The sequence below is a fragment of the Protopterus annectens genome, chromosome 6.part0 (genome assembly GCF_019279795.1).
Source record: "Protopterus annectens isolate FY-2018-M chromosome 6.part0, PAN1.0, whole genome shotgun sequence".
Lineage (NCBI taxonomy): Eukaryota > Metazoa > Chordata > Ceratodontiformes > Protopteridae > Protopterus > Protopterus annectens.
The window spans coordinates 1,097,439,080-1,097,460,407 of record NC_056737.1 but is presented as its reverse complement, the minus strand read 5'-3'; the positions used below and the strand labels follow the sequence as shown (position 1 = coordinate 1,097,460,407).

The 21,328-nt window shown below is 40.3% G+C and overlaps 1 protein-coding gene across 1 annotated transcript in view; it reads right to left on the bottom strand.

Annotated features, from left to right (window-relative positions):
* LOC122803946 (D-glutamate cyclase, mitochondrial-like) overlaps window positions 1-21,328 on the bottom strand; it is a 316,311-nt gene that overhangs the window by 67,525 nt on the left and 227,458 nt on the right. The window contains exon 6 of the mRNA XM_044073624.1: window positions 15,771-15,896. Coding sequence (XP_043929559.1) covers window positions 15,771-15,896 — 126 coding nt within the window. The remainder of the gene's footprint in view (window positions 1-15,770; window positions 15,897-21,328) is intronic.

The following is a 21,328-nucleotide window of genomic DNA, read 5'->3' as shown; positions in this document are numbered from 1 at the left end:
TGTCCTAGGCATGGGGTAAGCATCTGACTCTGTGTGACTATTTAATTTCCTGTAGTCCACACAGAACCTGGTGCTGCCATCCTTCTTTGGTAACAGCACCACTGGGAAGGCCCAGGGACTGCTGGACTCCTGAATTACCCCTAGTTCCAACATTTCCAGTATCTCCTCCCTCAGAGTCTGTTTGACTCTCTCAGGCACTCTGTAAGGGGCCTGCCTAATAGGCCTTTGGGGTTCTGTATCCACTTGTTGCTGCACCAGGTGGGTGCACCCTGGTTTCCCAGTGAAAATGTCCCCAAACTCCTGTAACACTGCTCGGATTTCTTGAACCTGGGTAGGAGATAACTGCTGGGACATTGCTACCCCTTCCACTGAGGTGTCAGTCCGAGCCTGACTGAGGAGATCAGTCACCAGATCTGCCTCAGACTCCTCTTGCAATCCACTGCAAATACTCAGTACAAGGGCCTCCCTATCAATGCAAGGTTTCATCATTTTAACATGGTACAATTTGTGCTCCTGCCTCCTGCCTGGCAGTTCCACCATGTAGTTAACATCACTGACCTTCCTTACCACCTTGTAGGGTCCCTCCCAGGCTGCCTGCAGCTTGTTGTGTCTGACAGGAATAAGAACCATTACCTGCTGCCCCACAGCATACTCTCTAGCTTGATCATTCCTGTCATACCACACCTTTTTCTGCTGTTGGGCTTCTGACAGGTTTTCCTGGGCCAAGCCCATGAGTTCCCTGAGCCTTGTACTGAGGTTCAGAACATATGCCACAACAGATTCTTTGTGGGAGTCACACTCACCTTCCCACTCATCATGAATTAAGTCTAGAGGCCCCCTCACTCTATGCCCATACAACAACACAAAGGGCGAAGAGCCTGTAGATTCCTGGGGAACCTCTCTGTAAGCAAACAACAGATGGGGCAGATATTTGTCCCACTCCCTCTTAAACTGGTCTGCAAATGCCCACAGCATGGACTTGAGTGTAGAGTTTAACCTCTCAACAAAACCATTAGTCTGGGGATGGTAGGGGTGGTCTTTAGGTGCTTCACCCCACAGTACTTCCACAGATAAGCCAGCAGGTCTGAAATGAAATTGGCACCTCTGTCAGTCAGTATTTATTTTGGGAAACTAACCCTGCTGAAAATCTCTAACAAAGCATTTGCCAACTTTTCTGCTTCAATGGAAGACAGAGTCACTGTCTCAGGGTATCTTGTAGTATATTCTACTACCACTAGGATATACTTTTTCCCTGTGGAACTTGGGGTACTCAGAGGCCCCAAAATATCCACAGCTACCCTCTGAAATGGCTCCTCAATCATAGGCAAAGGTATCAAAGGAGCTTTCACTTTGTCTCCTGCCTTGCCTACCTTTTGGCACTGCTCACAGGACCTGCAGTACCCAGTTACATCTCTAGAAATCCCAGGTCAATAAAAGTTCTTCATAATACGTCTCTGTGTATGTTTTATGCCCATATGACCTGCAAAGGGATTATCATGGGCTATGGCTAGAAGTGTCAGATGGTAGGCTCTAGGCACTACCAACTGCTGTATTCTCTCACCCTCTAGCCCTCCCTCAGGGGTCCATTCTCTATACAGTAACCCTTTGTCCCAGTATACAGATTCTCCCTTCCCTTGAGAATCAGCTGCCTCACTAGTTACCTGTCTCAGGCCTTGTAATGTGGGGTCTGAGAGTTGAGCCTGTCTCAACTCTCTCTTTGTAACCCTTCCCATCTCCCCTTCCACAGGAAGTCTGGCATTCTGTGACAGTGGTGCCTCACTGTCAGCTTGGGTACTACTACTCACCTCTGCCCTTGCAGTCATTCTGTCCAAGGGAACATTAGTACCCACAAGCAGCTGTGGCTCACCTTCAGTCTCATTGCAATAGGGTAGCTCACTCCCTGAGGTAACCACCTCATCAGTCCTGGTTGCAAGTATGTGGTCTGTCTGGGTCTCCCCCAGCCTACCAGACTCACATGCTTGTCTCCAAGCCTGACTTTGTGTAACTGCATTAACACATGGTACTGCCTCATCAAAACCCTTCCTATCAGGACATCTGCAGGATGGTAGTTTGGCATCCCTGTTGTCTCAAGACAACCTACTATTGGCATTTGTCATTCCCACTTACTGGCTCTCCCACCTTTTGTTCCCCACCTTGCCTCCATGGACATCTATAAGCTACATGGCCCCACTGATTGCATTCAAAACATTTAACCCTAAGTTCTCGACATGTATCTGGACTAGTGGCTTCCCCTGCTACTGGCAGATTCTGTTGGGGCAGTCTGGGCTGCCCACCATGGGTTCCCTTAGACCCATGAGCAGCACTGGGGGTCCTTTTCCTGTGCAGGGATGCCCTGATTGCTAGGTATAGGTCTCCATTTTTCCCCCACTCATCTGCAGTAGAGAATTGTCTATCAGCTAACCAGATCCTCATGTCCTCAGGCAAAGTGGTAAGGGCTTGCTCCCTCACCAAAAGGTCTGCCAGCCCTTCAAAAGTGGTGATCTGACATCCACTCACCCACCTATGAAAATAAGCAACATATTCACACAGTCTTTCATCTGCCTTGCATCTATGCTCACAAAAATTTTTCGTATAAGCTTCATTTGTTAGCTTAAAAAATTCTAGCAAACAATTGTTTACAGCATTATCATTTAAAAAGTCATTGTCAAACAGTTTGGACAAAATAGTTACTGCTTTACTATGGAGTAAGGGGGTCAGGAACTGTACCTAGAGCCCTTGGTCAACATTATACTGTTTACATACCCTCTCAAAAATATGAATGAAACTATCAAAATTAACCCCCTCTGTAAATTGTGGAACACATTTACTGACCTTTTGTGTTTCTGGGGTCCGGTTACTCCCTTCCCCATTACCTCCATGACTCTGGTGAAGGGTCAACATCTTCTTTTCATGAAAATATGATATGTCAATTACCCAGCATGCATTTCAGTTAAATAATGTTTTGATTAAAGTCAAAGAAAATGTTTAAAAATATATATGTGTGTGTAAACATATAACACACACACACACACACACACACACACACACACACACACACACACACACACACACACACACACGTGGAATGGGGGCAGGGAAGGACTTCAGAATGCAACACAAATTAGTGTTGAGGCTTTTCATCAGCATGTATTTCAGTTTAGTAATCCTAATGTTTGCAATAATAGAAAAAAAATGTGAAACAAAAATGGCAGAGGGGTGAGATGCTGACTGCAATGTGCAAAACTATTTTGCAAAATAAATAATAAAACTATTACGGGCCTATTCAGTAATATGAGTTTCAGATGTGTTATGGTATTCATGACAGTTACACAAGAGTTAATTAAAAAATTATAACAATGGGGTGGGGTGTGGGAGAAGCACAGTGAAATACGGTACAGAATTAAGAGCCTAACACACACTGGAAAAAAATAATTACATGACTTAACAGTAATCGCTGCTATCAACACTCGCACTGCTGCCATTCGGCCTCAGGACGGCATGCATGATGGCTGATATTACTTCTGATGACACAAGGTTTGTTGTCTCTAATAGAATCAGATATTCCAGTAGGCAGTACCTTAGCATTATTTCTTATTTCTCAGAAATAAAACTGCAGAAACATCACAGCATACACAAATAAACACATGTGATAAAAATTTTCCTTTCTTGGGCAAGGTAACACCTCATAAAATGTAACTTGGAATAGAGCACCAGTATTTTTTCAACTACAGAGTAATTTCTTCCATCACTTAAGTAAAGTAGTGCAATAACTTTCAGTTAATGAACATTTCAGCAGAAGTAGTAGATCGGCCTCTAAACAAAACTCATGCAGCAATACAGTGCAAAATATACATATTCCTTATGTGATGCCACCTCTATTCACAGTCAAGCATAAGACTTATAAACAGTAAATATATAAATTATACAAGCAACAGCTCTGTAGAAAAAAAATATTTAAAAATAAGAGGGACTGCCTGACAAACAGAGACAGTAGGCCATGCACAACACATAAGCCCATAAATAGCACTGGAGGCATAAACTATACTCTCCGTCTGTTTTTTATAATGAAGGAAAACCTAACTTGAATGCCGTGGTCAATAGTTGTGGACTAAATGCCCCTTTTATCTATGCCTCCCTATGCCATGCATACGCCTGCAGTGTGGGGTACCTTAAAACTGCCAGTATTATCATCAGTTATGGAAGGACCTATACTGGGACCTGCAGTGACATCATAGGACAGTTCACCACCAGAAAAGCACATGATCATATTGTACAGAATGCAACATGTGGTAAACATCCTGCATGTAGTAACAAGGTCATACTTGAAAGGTACTCCCAGACTCTTCCAGGCAAGAGAACAGGCTTTCAGCAGGTCAAATAGTGTCTCAATGACAATATGTGTCTGGGACAGGACACTGTTATACCTTTGTTTGTCAGCTCTCATATGGTTCCTAACAGGGCACATGAAACATGGCTCAAGTGGATTTCTTGCATTACCTTGAAACCACAAGAAACAAAACAAAACAAAAAACAGGGGACACCAATGGAAGGATGATTTAGTAATAAGCAATACAGTCTCCAAAGAAAAAACAATTAGATAATTAAAATTAAAAATATCACTTACCAACAAGGTGACCATGGAGTATCCTACCATGCAGGGAGAGGTGGTAGCGTAAACTTCTGTGCCGGATATGGAAACATGAGCACTGCCAGGATGCTGGGCCAACACATTTGTGAAGTACACCCATGTATCACACATTACCTGACAGCTGACCTTCTTATGTTTGGTTCTGCTATCCCCATGAACCTGGTGGTGCACTAATGGCAACATGGATGCAATCCAATGCACCAAGCACCTTAGGGAAATGTGCCATCACATTAAAGGCATGCATGGTTTGGGGCACCAAGCACCTTAGGGAAATGTGCAGTCACATTAAAGGCATGCATGGTTTGGGCACAGCCCTGAGGTTGACACTGGGAAATAGATGTACTGGTCTATGTGTGTTAAGAGCATATTTAGAAACTGTTTGAGTATCTTTGAGGCAAAAGCCTGAGAAATACCCAACGTGTTCCCAATCTGTCTCTGGAAGATCCCCGTGGCAAGGATTGTCAGGGATATATGTACCTTGGCATCTACAGGTATAGAAAGGCTACACATCCCCCTGTTTCCCATCTGTAGGCCATACATATTCAATAAAGCCATTAAAATGTCCCTGTCCACTCTAAGACCATCAATAAGTTATTAAATACCTAAGTTATAATGGGAAATTCTTTGTCTGTATTTTTGCCTTCTTGGCCTAGCAAACTCCTCTAGGTACAAATAGTTTTTGTCCAGGCAAGAAGAGCATATCACACTGAGAAATAGCTTGGCTGACAGCAACAGCAGGCACCTTCATCAGTTGCAAAGTAGATATAAAACGCACAATTTTGCCTTTTTAGGGGCGGCCACTGTGGTGCACGGTTAGCATTGCCGCCTCACAGCAAGAGGTTCTCCGGTTTGATTCTCAGCTGGGGTGCCTTCTGTGCAGAGTCTGCATGTCCTCCCTGTGGTTGCGTGGGTTTCCATCATGTGCTCCGGTTTCATCCCACATCCCAAAGACATGCAGTATGTGGATTGGACACTCTAAATTGGCCATAGGTGTGAGTGTGCACGTGTGTGTGCCTTCTGTGGAAGGTTGGGCAACTCGACACCATAAAACTCCACTGCCAATCATAAGCAGACAAATGATCCGCTGTGGCGACCCCTAACCGGGGAAAGCTGAAAGAAGAAGAAGAAGAATGCCTCTGCACATGATGCAGAAAAAGCATTAAAAATGACTATGAATCACAAATAGATGCAAAAAGGGGGATGTTACCATAACAAAGTCTCGTTTTAATCTCATTGTTCCTTTATCTACATAAGTTTATTAGAGGCTAACATGCATGGAGTACAAATGGCATCTATGAATTGAGTCAAGGCTGAGCTCAGGCATGAACAGGGCAGATTTCCGTTACACCTAAGTGGAATGATAATGAATACAGTTACATGGCAATCACCATCACATGACCTACTATTTATATAGCCACATCAATGTCAAACGTCTGGCTTTTTAAAGGGGCAGAAAAGGTTCACATTTTATTTCTTTTCGCTCCTCTCTTGTCCAAATCTTCTGGCCTTCCTTTCTTTATTGTAATTCTTCCCCAAGTTATTTATTTTATTTTTGTTTATTTTACATTTGTTGACCGGGCTGGTCCAACTGGAGATATGTCCATTTTCAGCAGAGGCCCGAGGAGAAAAGCTCCAAAAGCATACATTAATAACAGAGAAAAAACAATTAGCTATGAGAATACTCATTAGCATATATTTGCAGAAGAAATATTAGAAATTAACTACAAAAAAAATGCAAATTAAAGGTGTACAAATTGAGCATGGAAGACTAAACAGTGAAGTGTTAGTTGAAGTTCTGTAATCAGAAAAAATAGGAAGTACTTGGGAGGATATAGAAAGCTAGTCAGGGTTAGTACATGGGCAGAGCCAGTGGGTTTTGAGGTGATATTTTAGTTGGGATTTAAAGCAGGGAGGAGAAGAGAGTTCAGTGAGGTTGTCAGGAAGGGAGTTCCAGATTTTTCCTACTGTGTTTGAGAACAAGGAGTTTCCGGCCATGTTATAGGATTTACAAGTAGAAATAAGAAGTTTATTAGAAGAACGTAGGCCTTTAAGATTGCAGTAAGGAGTAATAAGTGTTGTGAGTATGGGAGTATTAAAGGGTTTGTACAGGATTTTATGGGCTATAGAGAGTTGGTGAAATAAAATCAGGTTTCGTAGTTCAAGCCATCCTAATTGGATTAAGTTTATGCAGTGGTGAGTTCTAAAAGTAGAGCCAGAGGCAAATCTAGCAATACTGTTGTAGGCAACAACCATTTTGCTGAAGTTAGCTTTGGACAGATTAGTGTAGATAGACGAGGTATAAAGGAGGATGGAAAGTAGGTGTGAGTGGGCGATAGATGTTCTGGCAAGTGGAGTAAGGAATGGTTTAATTCTGTGCAATGAGCCTAGTTTTCTGTTAACTCATTTTATAGTGTTGTTAAGGTGAGTGTCAAAGCTTAGATTGTTGTCAATCTCCACTCCTAGGTGCCTGGTAGTTGGGTTGGGGGAAATATAGGTGCCACTACTTGACAAGACAGAGAAGTTGAGTGGAAAGGATTTTCGGGTGGGGGAGAAAAGTAATAATTTGGTTTTCTTGGGGTTTAAGATTAAGCATCATTTTAGGAACCACATTTCTACAGTTTGGAATGTCTGTTGAGTGACAGAGTGAAGTTCGGAGGGGATGAGGCAGAAGAAATCAGAGTAGAATCATCTGCATATTGTATACAGGTTGCAAGAGGAATAGTAGTATGAAGATCATTAATGAAAATTGAAAACAGAAGAGGGCCACGAATTGAGCCTTGGGAGACTCCAAGGGAAATGGGTAGGTGGTTGGATAAGTTATTGTGCCAAAGAACTGCCTGCTGTCTGTTATGAAGATAGGAGTGGAACCACTTTATAGCACTTGTGTCTAGCACGAAAGATTTAAGTAAGTTTATTAGTATCTCGTGATTGACCATATCGAAGGCTTTGGATAGATCAATAAAGAGAGCAGAGGTAAGGATGCTATAATTCTGTTTTTTGTTGATGCTGTCAGTGAAGGAAAGTTCTTATGCCACCTTAACTTCCTCCTTTTCTCATTTAACTCACATTGTAGCAGCTCAACTTAGTAACATCTGTAAATCTTGCATATTCTGTAAATAAATTTATTGCACATTTTAGTCACTGTAATAAACTTCTTGCTTATTGTACTAATATGTAAGCAGTATAAGCAACTTCTTAGTTTAGATTTAGTTTCTTTTGCATTTCAAATTAGGCGTTTTTCTACCATTACTAACTAATTACCTTCCATCCTTGTCTGACAGTTGGTGTAGAAGGTTAAGGCTGTGAGCTTCAGCTCCTGTGGTACAGTGTTTGATTCCCATAGCGTGTGACCCTTGAGTAAGTTACTTAACCAGATGTTGTATCTGGGTCACACCTGAAAAGGGACTGTTTGCTCAGTGGGGATGCCTCGTTAACAAATGGGCTTTATTTCTCATTGTACTCTGTCCTGCCTTATTAGTGATCTTCGGTGAAATGTTTAATACCTTGTATTATGTATGTATGTCAGAAATATATACTGTATAATTTACTTTGTTCAACTTTTCTACATATTTCTGAATATGAAATGTTTAAATATTTACGTTGTTTCTATATATAAGAAGCATAAGCTCAAAGGTCAGATTATCCTGGTCAACAAATGCAATTAAGTAAATAATTAAATTCTGCCACCCACACCTCCTCCCCCATACTTCCCTGGCCTATGCAACAAGAACTCCAAACCATTATTGAATCCACATTAGTGGTATGTCCACAACTACTGGGTCTTTATACTACTGGACTAGGCTTTGCAAAAGGGGGTTAAAGTGAAGGAATGGCTATTCAATAAACAGAAAGATAAATAGAAAACTGCATCAGTACTACCTCTAAATGAGGTATGGATATCAATGCAAATATCAGATCAGTGCCAATTTAAAGGTACTCCTGAAGGTGCCTTTTCCATGTAGATGTTAACAATCCCAGTCACGCATACATACCACTGGAAAGTCAAAATTATTACCTGGACTTCTGGGTATGCACTGACTTGTAGTCATGTCAAAGTATATTTTTATTCTCTTTATAGCTTAAAAAACTGTAAATTAATAGAGAAAATCATCTTAACAGAAGTGACTTTTATCTTACTTGACAGCACTCTTTGGGAGATGCACAACCTTGCATGCAGCCATTATAAGATATGCAAAAAGCACAATTACCTCTTCTATAAATGCTTAATCTTAGAGTGCCTTTACCTTGTGGATGAAACAATTTGTGGCTGAGTAGCCCACGTTTACCAAGGAGATATTGGTGAATATCTGCACCTCTCTTGTTACAGATGTGAGTGCACTGACTGAAACTGTTTTAGAAATGAAAACAAATCTCACAATACAGCAAAAGTTTCAAGAATAGTATTCTTAGCAGAATTCTATCCTTTCTGACTCTGTGAACCACATGCTGCCCTTGGAAAAGAGTATTTAAGATATAGAAGGATATTTTATAGAAGATGATCAATTGATTTACTGGGCTGGATTTTTTATGAAATCAAAAGACTAAGCTAACCAGTAAGAGAAGGAATTAAAAAGGAGGGACCAATGCAAGAAATATTGTGAAGCGATTGTGAGCTATAAAATCTAGCAGGTGATTACCCTGCCTTAACTTTGAAAGAATGCATCAATCATTGAGGCCCCCACCTAATGACAAGGCTCCTCCAACAGACATGATTATATGCTTTCTTTTCTAGATAAAGAAAGGGTCTTAAGATTTGCAATGTCTAAAGGGACACCTACAACAAAATGGTTGCACCATTAGATAGTGTAGTCCGTACTCAGCTGGTGTGGTTTCTATCAAACAGCAAGTTGTTTTACTGATATAGCTGCTTCCCAGCTGAACTGCTGAGATAAAGAAGTGTAAGGATTTAATAGTGAATGCTATGGATAAGAGGGATCTTCAGAGCAACAGATGCATACACACACACACACACACACACACACACACACACACACACACACACACACACACACACACACACACACAAACACATAAACTACTCTGATTTTTAAGTCTGTAACAGAAACTATTCCTCTGCATTGCTTCAAGTGAAATGGTCCCATTTTCTACTCTGATTGGTTCAGCCATAGCATGACATTGAACCAATCACAGACTGACTTCCTGCAGGTCACCATTGGTTGAACACTCCACAGCTGAGTTACTGCTGCCTTTGAAGGTTTGCACCAATAAATTACACACATTACTGAATAGAAACTGAAGTGGGTGTTAGAAGGTTAACTAAAATGGTAAAGGAAATTCTGTTTTTCTGGTTGTCTGTTGTGTATGTGTGGAATGTAGGATACATAGACATTTTTACCTGTGTCCCATTCACCTTTGGGTAAGCTACATCTTTCTGTCTGTTTAATATAAACATAAATATATGTTTCTTTGGATGAGATGTTAACCCAAAGATCCATCTGCCTAGGCTGGTGACAGCTCGAATGGATATAAAAGATCTCACAATGTTTATCGAAAAAAGAGTACAGCAAGTTCCCCACTGCCCTGGTCAAATTTCCTCCCGTCGCTATGAATACCACATCAGGCTTCACCTGAAAAAGAGGACACTAGCCTAGTGGTGCTGACCTGGTCAGTAAAGAGTAGATAAATAAAAATAAAAATAAATAAACATATTCTGTACTGTTTGTAACTGTAATGACTTCAAAATGATTAAATGCTCAGAAGAATAAATTAATTAAAAATAAAACAAAACATATTATACGCAGAGGTGCTATACACTAGATCCGCCATGAGGCATTCATAAATGATATCCTAAACTCAAAATATTTTGAAAATAAGGAAATGATAAAATAGAACAAATCTATTAACTGTATTAGTAAATAATTTGTGTACCTCAAAAATGCTGTACATAAGTAATACCTTAACATAGTGCCCTACCCTACCCCTATGCCTCTTAGTCTCTTAGTGTAAGAAATCTGGACGCAGCTAGATTAAACTTGAAGATGAACCACATTTCAAGAAGAAAGTAAAATGTCAGATGAATTGCAAAGAATTGCTAAACAGTATAAAAAATCTTATCTGTCCACCACACCCTTTTCATTATAGATCATCAACTACTTATCACACACCGCTTAAAGTAAGTGCAAGTTAGTGAAATGGATTTATCGACTAGATCTTCTTGTAGATATCAGTTAATTCCAGACTGAAGTGCAAATGGCCCTACACCAATGACCTGATTTACACTTCATGACTAAGTACCAATTTATAGTCATTCAAATTCCTAAAGAGCAACATCTCATTACCCATGAATTTACATGGCTCTGAATTGCTCCACTGTGCAGATGAGAAAAATGACAATGCAGGGCATTTACCACCAGTGCTGTAATGCAAGTACTATGTGGAACACAAATAGGTACTGAATGCCACATTCCAGGTTACACACATACCCATACACACCAGCACTCGCAATGTTTTTTCACTATGCTTGCACAATCACAGTATCACTCACACACTGTAACAGTGCATACCGACACACTGATACACTCACAATCAGACACATAATCAGACATGCACACGCACACACACACACACACACACACACACACACACACACACACACACACACTTTTACACACACACACACACACACACACACACATGTGCGCTTGTGTGCATGTGGGCGCACACAAACCATAATGATTCACCATGTATCTACACTCACAGTCCTACTTACACAATGTAGCAGAGCACAGCCCCTGCAAACATATATACACTCACACAGACACACTAGTACTCACAATAACTATTCACCATGCATACACAAAGTCCCACTTACACACTGTAACAGTGCACACTTACCCACACAGTGACATACCCCCCCCCCCCCACACACACACACACATACACACACACCAGTACTTACAATATCCATTCACCATGCATAAACAGTCACACAGAGGCCCACTCATACACTGTAACAGTGCGCACTTACCCACACAGTGACTTACCGACACATGTACACAAACACACACACACACACACACACACACACACACACACACACACACACACACACACACATCCTCATTTCTCTCTGATTCACCCTGTGCAGATCCCTACTACTGAAAGGTATGACCATGTGCCACAAAAATGCTTCACATAATTAGCTCTTTAAAATGCTGCCCTACACCTATACCTCTCAGCCTCTTAACAAAAGAAATCTGGACAAAGCCAAACATAATTTATTTATTTTTTTTATTTTTATTTATTTATTTGCAGTTGATTTACCAGGATAGTCCATTGGGCCAAAAAGAACCCGTTTTCAATGGAGTCCTGGGGAGAAAAGCTCCAGTACAGATAATTGGGTACATACAAGGATTGCTAAATAATTATACAAAATGGTAGATAATAGTCATAGGGAGAAAAGATCCAGCACAAACAGAATTAGGTTCAGACAGGATTGCTAATATTTATAGAGAAGTGGTCGAAAAAAACATTTCAATTCACAATTCATAAACATTCTGAACAATACAAAACAAAGAGGATTAAGGTGAAGTAGATGAGCTTGGAAATAATGTGAGATACATAGCAAGGAGTTTTGCAGAAGGAACATAAAAGTACCTTAAAGGGTAGTAACAGAGGGAACACAATCTTTGATAGATAGAAGTCTGGTCCTGTAAGCATATTGGTGAATGATGTGATGTGTTTATGAGGGGTGGGAGCAAGAGCAATCCCATTGGGAAGTTAGATGTGAGTGGAGCTGTTTTTTGAACATGTATTGGTTAGAGGTGGTACGAATGGATGGTGGGAGTGAGTTCCAAAGACGGGAAAGGTTACAGGATAGTAAGTGTTTACCTGTAACATAATGGGAGAGAAAGGTCCAGAATGAGGTACAGATTTTAAGTATTGCTCTTACAAGTTTATAGATTTGCTTGAATAATAGATTTTCAATCAAGGCATGTGGCTTCTCAAAGCTATGCAGGGGTCATGTCCTCACAACTTCAAAGACATATTAATATGGAATTTGAGTTGGTAGGAGGAGAGGGTAAGACAGTTTAGTGTGTGTGTGTGTGTGTGTGTGTGTGTGTGTGTGTGTGTGTGTGTGTGTGTGTGTGTGTGTGTGTGTGTGTGTGTGTGCGTTAGAGATTATGTTCCTCAGTATGCATTAAATTATAAACTTGAATAGTATAATCTCAAAGGCACCATTTAAATCCGTTAGCTAATGTTGTTTGATGGCTGAGGGCAACAAGAGTTACATAATCAGCACAAGTGATACCCAAAAAATGTAATTTTTATTTCCTTTGTTGACAAAGTTAGTCGCCACTTTTCAGGGGAGACCTAAGGTGGCATTTATACTGTTAGGGGAAATTCAACCAGGAAACTTCCCCTACTCCTTTCAGTAGGTACCATCGGATCTTTTATATCCACCTGAACTACCACCAACTCAAGCAGATGGGGCCTTAACTTACATATCATTCAAACAGCAGCACACTCAAGAGGGGGAAACCCCTTATACTGCACTGTAGTGTTAACAATCCATCTGTCTGGTGGGGAATAGAGCACCAAAGACAAGTATGCTACCTGTTGTACCACTGAGAGTCTTGTATTCATGTTGACACCATAGAGCTTCCTCTATCCTGTAGCTTCAAGGGAATTAAGGAAACATGGAACCTGTTGTTATCTGGTAAGTCTTCTGAAAAGGAAGTTACAACTTTGAAAAATACAATGCAGAAATAAGTAAAGTCATGAAATTGACAGTCAATGAGATTGTTTCAGAAAGTAAAAAGGAAATTAGACTAGTAGTTTTAAAATAATTACATGTGACACATCTAAAACCCATTGTTTGTAAGGCAGTATCAGACAGTTTACTGAACATCTGATGTATATTGCCAGTGATATAAATGAAACATGCTTTGTCTTTCTATTTGTATGTCTTTTTGCAGGGGGTCTGCATGTACCTTCATGTGCTAACTCACTACATCTCAGTCACATACTATACAGAGATTCAGTTTCTCAGTACATACACTCTCACACACACACACACACACACACACACACACACACACACACACACACACACACACACACACACACACACACACACACACACACACACACACACCAGTACTCGCAATATCCATTCACCATGCATACACAGTCACACAGAGGCCCACTCATACACTGTAACAGTGCGCACTTACCCACACAGTGACATACCCACACACACACACACACACACACACACACACACACACACACACACACACACACACACACACACCAGTACTGAAAATATCCATTCACCATGCATACTCAGTCACACAGAGGCCCACTTATACACAGTAACAGTGCACACTTACCCACACAGTGACATAACGATACATGTACACACACACACACACACACACACACACACACACACACACACACACACACACACACACACACACGCATCCTCATTTCTCTCTGATTCACCCTGTGCAGATCCCTACTACTGAAAGGTATGGCCATGTGCCACAAAAATGCTTCACATAATTAGCTCTTTAAAATGCTGTCCAACACCTATACCTCTCAGCCTCTTAACAAAAGAAATCTGGACAAAGCCAAACGTAATGGGAGAGAAAGGCCCAGAATGAGGGACAGATTTTAAATATTGCTCTTACAAGTTTATAGATTTGCTTGAATAATAGATTTTCAATCAAGGCATGTGGCTTCTCATAGCTATGCAGGGGTCATGTCCTCACAACTTCAAAGACATATTAATATGGAATTTGAGTTGGTAGGAGGAGAGGGTAAGACAGTTTAGTGTGTGTGTGTGTGTGTGTGTGTGTGTGTGTGTGTGTGTGTGTGTGTGTGTGTGTGTGTGTGTGTGTGTGTTTTAGGGATTATGTTCCTCAGTATAAATTAAATTATAAACTTGAATAGTATAATCTCAAAGGCACCATTTAAATCCGTTAGCTAATGTCGTCTGATGGCAACAAGAGTTACATAATCAGCACAAGTGATACCCAGAAAATGTAATTTTTATTTCCTTTGTTGACAAAGTTAGTAGCCACTTTTCAGGGGAGACCTAAGGTGGCATTTATACTGCTAGGGGAAATTCAACCAGGAAACTTCCCCTACTCCTTTCAGTAGGTACCATGGGATCTTTTATATCCACCTGAACTACCACCAACTCAAGCAGATGGGGCCTTAACTTACATATCATTCAAACAGCAGCACACTCAAGAGGGGGAAACCCCTTATACTGCACTGTAGTGTTAACAATCCATCTGTCTGGTGGGGAATAGAGCACCAAAGACAAGTATGCTACCTGTTGTACCACTGAGAGTCTTGTATTCATGTTGACACCATAGAGCTTCCTCTATCCTGTAGCTTCAAGGGAATTAAGGAAACATGGAACCTGTTGTTATCTGGTAAGTCTTCTGAAATGGAAGTTACAACTTTGGAAAATACAATGCAGAAATAAGTAAAGTCATGAAAATGCTTTGTCTTTCTATTTGTGTCTTTTTGCAGGGGGTCTGCATGTACCTTCATGCGCTAACTCACTACATCTCAGTCACATACTATACAGAGATTCATTTTCTCAGTACATACACTCTCACACACACACACACACACACACACACACACACACACACACACACACACACACACACACACACACACACACACTTAAGGATCAGGAAAAACTGGGAAAAAAAGTATTTCCTTTTGACAAAAACAGGCAAATGCAGGTTGACAAAACAGGCAAATGCAGGCTTCGACAGAATCAGAATATGGTCATTTACTTTCTATTAGTGCTTTGAAAGTTGGTTACTCAAAATTTTGTTCATATTCCCTTCTATAGTTTTGGCAGATGGGGTAATGAAAACATAGCTATATTATCACCAGTTATTTTTATTATCTTTATTTATGAGCAAGTGGGGGGTTGACATACATGTTAAAATATTTACCTTACAAACACAAGGTGCAGGGTTTGATTCTCACATGGGGTAATTGTCTAGGCTTAAAATGTCTCACAAGGGCAATTAGCCTAGTACTAACCTATGATTGTCTATAATCTAAATGGAAAATGAACTACAACTTTTAAATAAAGCTCTAATACTTTGCTACAAGTACTTACTCTTAGTACTGCGGACAGCTTCCACTCCACTTACGCCACAAGCCCAAAACACGGGAACATCTCCTGGCTGAGGCTGAACTGGATCTCCGTAATCTGGTCTGGACAGGTTTTCAATTCCTAAAAGCCCTAAATCATCAAGTTTTACATTAGAATATGCAAACATAACAATCAAAACATAGTCTGATTAACACAGGAGTAGCAGCCACACCATTTACCTGCATTGTTTTTAAGTAACAGCATTACTTTTCATCATGTGTATTAATACAAAAGTAATGTATTAATACAAAAGTAATGTATAGGTTAGACAGTTTCCTAGAGCCAGCATTCATGGGTACTTCTGTACTAATCATTTTGTACAATACTACTAGGGATAGTATCAAGTTTATAATCTCACCTGTGTAAATCTCACAAGCTCACACGTGGTTCCATGGATGGCATTCAAAGTACAGTCTATGTTTGCCTTCTTTTAGTGGGGTATTACACAACCCAGCTCCCATTCAAGGTCTTTGAACTTTGTTACCACCTTACTAAACATTGTTATTGCTAACTAATTACAACTCAGACGTAAGAGCTACCAATCTCTTAAGTTTTAAGAATTGGGGCAAACTATGGACCTGATTCCAAAAGACTTGCTCTCAGTTTAATTGACCGCTTGCACTGACAGCAGGTCTTTTATAATCTGACTCTTGGTGTAAGCCTGTTTATAGATAGGCCTTATACTGAAGTAAGTCACTTACACTGACAAGTCTAATGGAATCAGGCAGACCTGCACTGAGAACGTCTTTCTGAATCTGGCCCAATGTTTTCTACAAACAAACTTCAGCAACTTGTGCAAACTGAATGGATAAAATTTTACTTACAATGGGGAGGGATCCACCCATCTTAACGAACTCAGACTAATCAACTCCCATTTATAGTGACTCCAAACTATAAAAATCCACTTACATCTACAAACACACAAAGTGAACAAATTAATAACATGAAAGTACAAGATAATGTAATGCAGGGGTTTTACGGAGGGTGGGGGTAAACTCCAAGTACATGAAATCAAGTGGAAACACTCAGAAAAAGATAAAACTGCTGGATTCCCCACTTCTGTGGTTAAAGTGACCTCAGAAACAGGAAAACAAATAGATAATAAACCAAACTCAATAAACAACACTCCCCACTTAAAACACAAAACCATGAATCCATATAGTAAAACTACCCAAACAATCCTGAAAAATATACAGTTCACAGCTACTATTTACTTAAAAAATGCGATAAAAGGTTTCTTTAACTAGACAGATTCTCAATTAGAAAAGGACAAGGAAGTAGGACTTAGAAAAATGTGGTATGATACCACAGGGTGGCACCTTTTGTGGCTATGTTGGAGGTGTTTTTTATATAAAACCAGAGAGGAATGAATGGCTAAAATCCAGCATGAAGAGACTGGGAAGCAAATGCCTACAGTAAAATGAGATTACATATTCCTAACTTGAAATACTAATAACATAGTGTTCTGATTAGTGATTTTTCTAAACATCGATTTTTCCCCATTTTCAGTTTTACCTTATGTTATTTACAGTATATGCTTCCAGTCCAGACAAAAATCTACCCTTAATCACCATGATATACCTGAAATCACAATTGAGGCCAGTGTTGTACTGCTCAGAAGTCTGTATTTCTTAAGTATGGAGTCAAGATTTGCCCTATTACAACTCCATCAACACCATGAGTTTTTTACATCATTGGTGTTTAACCGTGGAATCCAGCAGAAGCGGACAAGAACTGTTACGTAAAAGAAAGCTTGCTAGCAAAACTGCAAATCACTTATCTTCATTCTTGCAACAAAAGAAGCCACTCCATATTATAGTAAAACTACTAGTGATGTGTGTTACAAAACTGCCCGAGGGCAAATCTACATGTATGATTTGCTATATTAGCAGCATTGTGGTTTAATGGTTAGGGTTGCTACTTCCCATCTTCAAAGTCTGGTGTTCAGTGTGGATCTACAAGTACTGTCCCTGCAGAGTTGCTATGCTCAGATTGTGCCTATATGATTTGTTTTAGAGTGTTTCATTTTCCTTCACCTTGAAAAAAATGTGTTGAGTGAATAGTTACTTTGACAGAGTCACCACATAGTGCATTTACCCTTTTTCATGTAGCATAGGTTGTGGCTGAAAATGGTCTGCAGTGAACTAGTTTATTACCCAGTTAACAAATACATTAAAAAAGGCTGTACAAAGTCATGTGATGGCTCATGTTACTCTCCACAGTGCAGTCGTAGCAAACCCTTCAGATCTCACAGAGGTAAAGCTTTGTATTATGAGAACATTTGAATCAAAAGATGTGTCAGCTAAAAACAGGGTACTCTGTCCCGATTTATCCTTTGGATTATTGGTGTAGTGCAATAGGTGATGTGGGATGTCCAGATTTGTCTCCAGATGTTAGAATGGGTTAACTAACTGAATGACTGTGCTATTAGTGCTTCTCTCTGTGAAAGAAACATCCAGAATTTCAGTTTAAAATCCATAGATGTGGGTTTGGTCTTGCCAGTACTGACCATTCACACATTTTGCCAGTACTAATGCTTTTTTCCCTTAACAGATTTGGAAACCATATATGTATGGGCCAAGTACAGGCATCCCACCACAGAACAATGCAACTCTCTGCATGCACTGTCCTCCTATTACTCTATGTAGACATGAGAAGACCATTAACAAATATCGTGAAAAGCAGTTGGCTGAGTATTCATCTTTGCCACGCTTGCAGTTAGGTAACAAATGAATGTCAGTTCTTATCATCCATGTACTCCTGTATAGTCTTCCCCTCCAGGAGATCTTTAGCTGCTTAAAAAGGTGTACCCTGCAAAACAGTCACTGAAACCAAATTTTCTAAAGGCATGTATCTGTTCTACTGGGCCAAGTGCAGTTATAGGCTGATTTAAACTGTCCTGTTATTTACACCTTTAATCAGCATAAGCGAGGTGTATTTGAACAGGCATGTGACCATGGTATGGCATAATATCTTAATTAATAATCATACTAGCAAGCTGCAATGATGCGCCGGCATTGATTGAGGTCCCTTAATAACACATGTGCAGGTCATTTTTATTAATTTGTTAACTGGAGAAGGACATTGTTCTTTTCAGTGTTCCACAAAGAGAACAAGACTGGTTAAGTGGCTTACTCAGAGTCACAAAGCATGCAAGCAGAATCTATGAGGAGTCCAGGATTACAGGATCAAAAATCTTAGCAGCCCACCATATTAATTGTCTGCATTATACTGCCAGACAAATTGATTTTTAATGTTTTGCACAAATGCTCTAACAAAGGAAATGGATATAAATTCACAGGTATGCCAAGCTTCCCCCAGATGTGAATTATATTTACCCACTTGTACACTCCCAGTGTAATTTTCTTTTTACTATTTTCACTGAAAAGTACATCTTCTTGAGTCAAGATAGCCATTTCACTTTTACACTAGCTGTTTAAAGATTCACAGCATAATGCATACCTCCATTACAGTGCTACAAACTCTGAAATTATCCTAACTACACACACACACACACACACACACACACACACACACACCCACACACGCACACACACATGCATGCACACACGCACACACACACACACACACACACACACACACACACACACACACACACACACACACAACGAGATTTCATGCCTAGAAACTGACCATTTGCACATTACTGCCTTATTCATTTCCTGTGCAGGCAAGGTTAGAGCCAGTGGAAAAGGCTTTGACTTGCCCAGAGACCATCACACCATGGTATATGTTGTTTGTGTCATTGTGGAAATATGAGAAGTGTTATATGCACGCCTTACTACAGGACATTATTACAGCATGTTGTACATGCCAAAAGCTGCTGTGATGGCAAAGATCCCACCCTTCTGGAAAACATGAGCCAGCCTGTTGGCTGCTTGTAGCTTTAATGTTCTGCTGGCCACACAATTCAGATTAAATAAAACCCAGTCACACATGCCCACATGAACAGCTACTTTCACTCCACTGGAACGGCTGTATAATTGCCCTAATAAACTCTGCTGTGTGCCACCTCTCTGGTCCCCAGTGCAGGGTGATACATATTAGGCTTATAACGAGGAAACCTGCCAATGATTCATCTCTCTCTCTCTAGAACCAAATAGATTTGCTGGAGAATGTTGAACCCTTTGAGGAATTAGAATTTATCCCAGTAAGAATAATTTTATCTGCATGTACTTCCCAGTATGCTTTGCATTGTTAGGTTTCATGCGGTTATGCTGTTCCATGGTCTTGCATCATAGAATACACTCTTACAACTCTTGCTTCAGGTAATGCACACCTAGTCATGTGAATCTTGAAATAACAGAGAGTGAATAGCCGAGGAAAATGTCAACAATATTTCTGACAGTTAGAGCTCACATGATATCTCATGCTTTGCTTTTTATCAACCGTTTACAACAGCAGAACAGGCAATTCTTCTCAGTTAACTTCATCTGAACAAATACTGCAGACTGCACTGTGCTGTTTGACTAGGGCATGTGCTTACACCTTGGAGGAAAGATCAGCTGTGCTTTTAAGTATTTGTGATGCTCGTTTTATGTTATTGTTTTCTGAATTTTATATGGTTAATTTACAGTAAGTTTTTGATAAAGAAGTGTATACTTTCATGCAAAATGTTAGGGTTAGTTTCTGCATATTCTGGTGTGTACCCTACTCAGAAGTATTTGTTTTCCTATGCTCTGTTTCCTTCAACACTGAAAGACATAATGCAGATGTCTCTCATTTCTAGTTTTGACTGTGAAACAAATTAATTATACTTAGAAGAGAAATGTAAAGATTGCACAACCAATTCTGACCAGTGAAAGCATGTGCCACTCCAGCACTACAACATGACTGACTGGTAAGCATGTGCCACTCCAGCATTGTCAGATGACTAACCAGCAGCTAAGAATGTGCCTCACCAGCACTGTGACATGACTGTCTGCTAAGTATGTGCCATTCCAACAATGTGACACTACTGACAGGTAAGCATGTGCCACTGCTGCACTGCAACATGACTGACTGCTAAGAGTGTGGTACTCCAGCATTGTCACATGACTGACTGGTAAGCATATGCCACCCCAGCATTGTCACATGACTGACTGGTAAGCATGTGCCACTCCAGCACTGTCACATGACTGACTGCTAAGCATGTGCCATTCCAGCACTGTCACATGACTGACTGGTAAGCATGTGCCACTCAAACACTGTCACATGACTGACTGGTAAACATGTGCCCCTCCAGCACTGTCACATAACTGACTGGGAAGTATATGCCACTCCAACTGTGTGACACATCTGACTGGCAAGCATGATGCAGACAGAATCATGGAATTTGTAAAACTGTGATTACTCAGAACCATTACACTGTAATGAGAGGCTATTAATACTGACTTCAGTCTCACAACATTAAGCTACACATCATTGTAGTTTCAGCTCATAGCCAATCTTGTAAGCTGTAGCAATTTACAATTGCCAATCACTGCTTTACTGCTTGCAGCATATTTAGCAGCTGAACTATT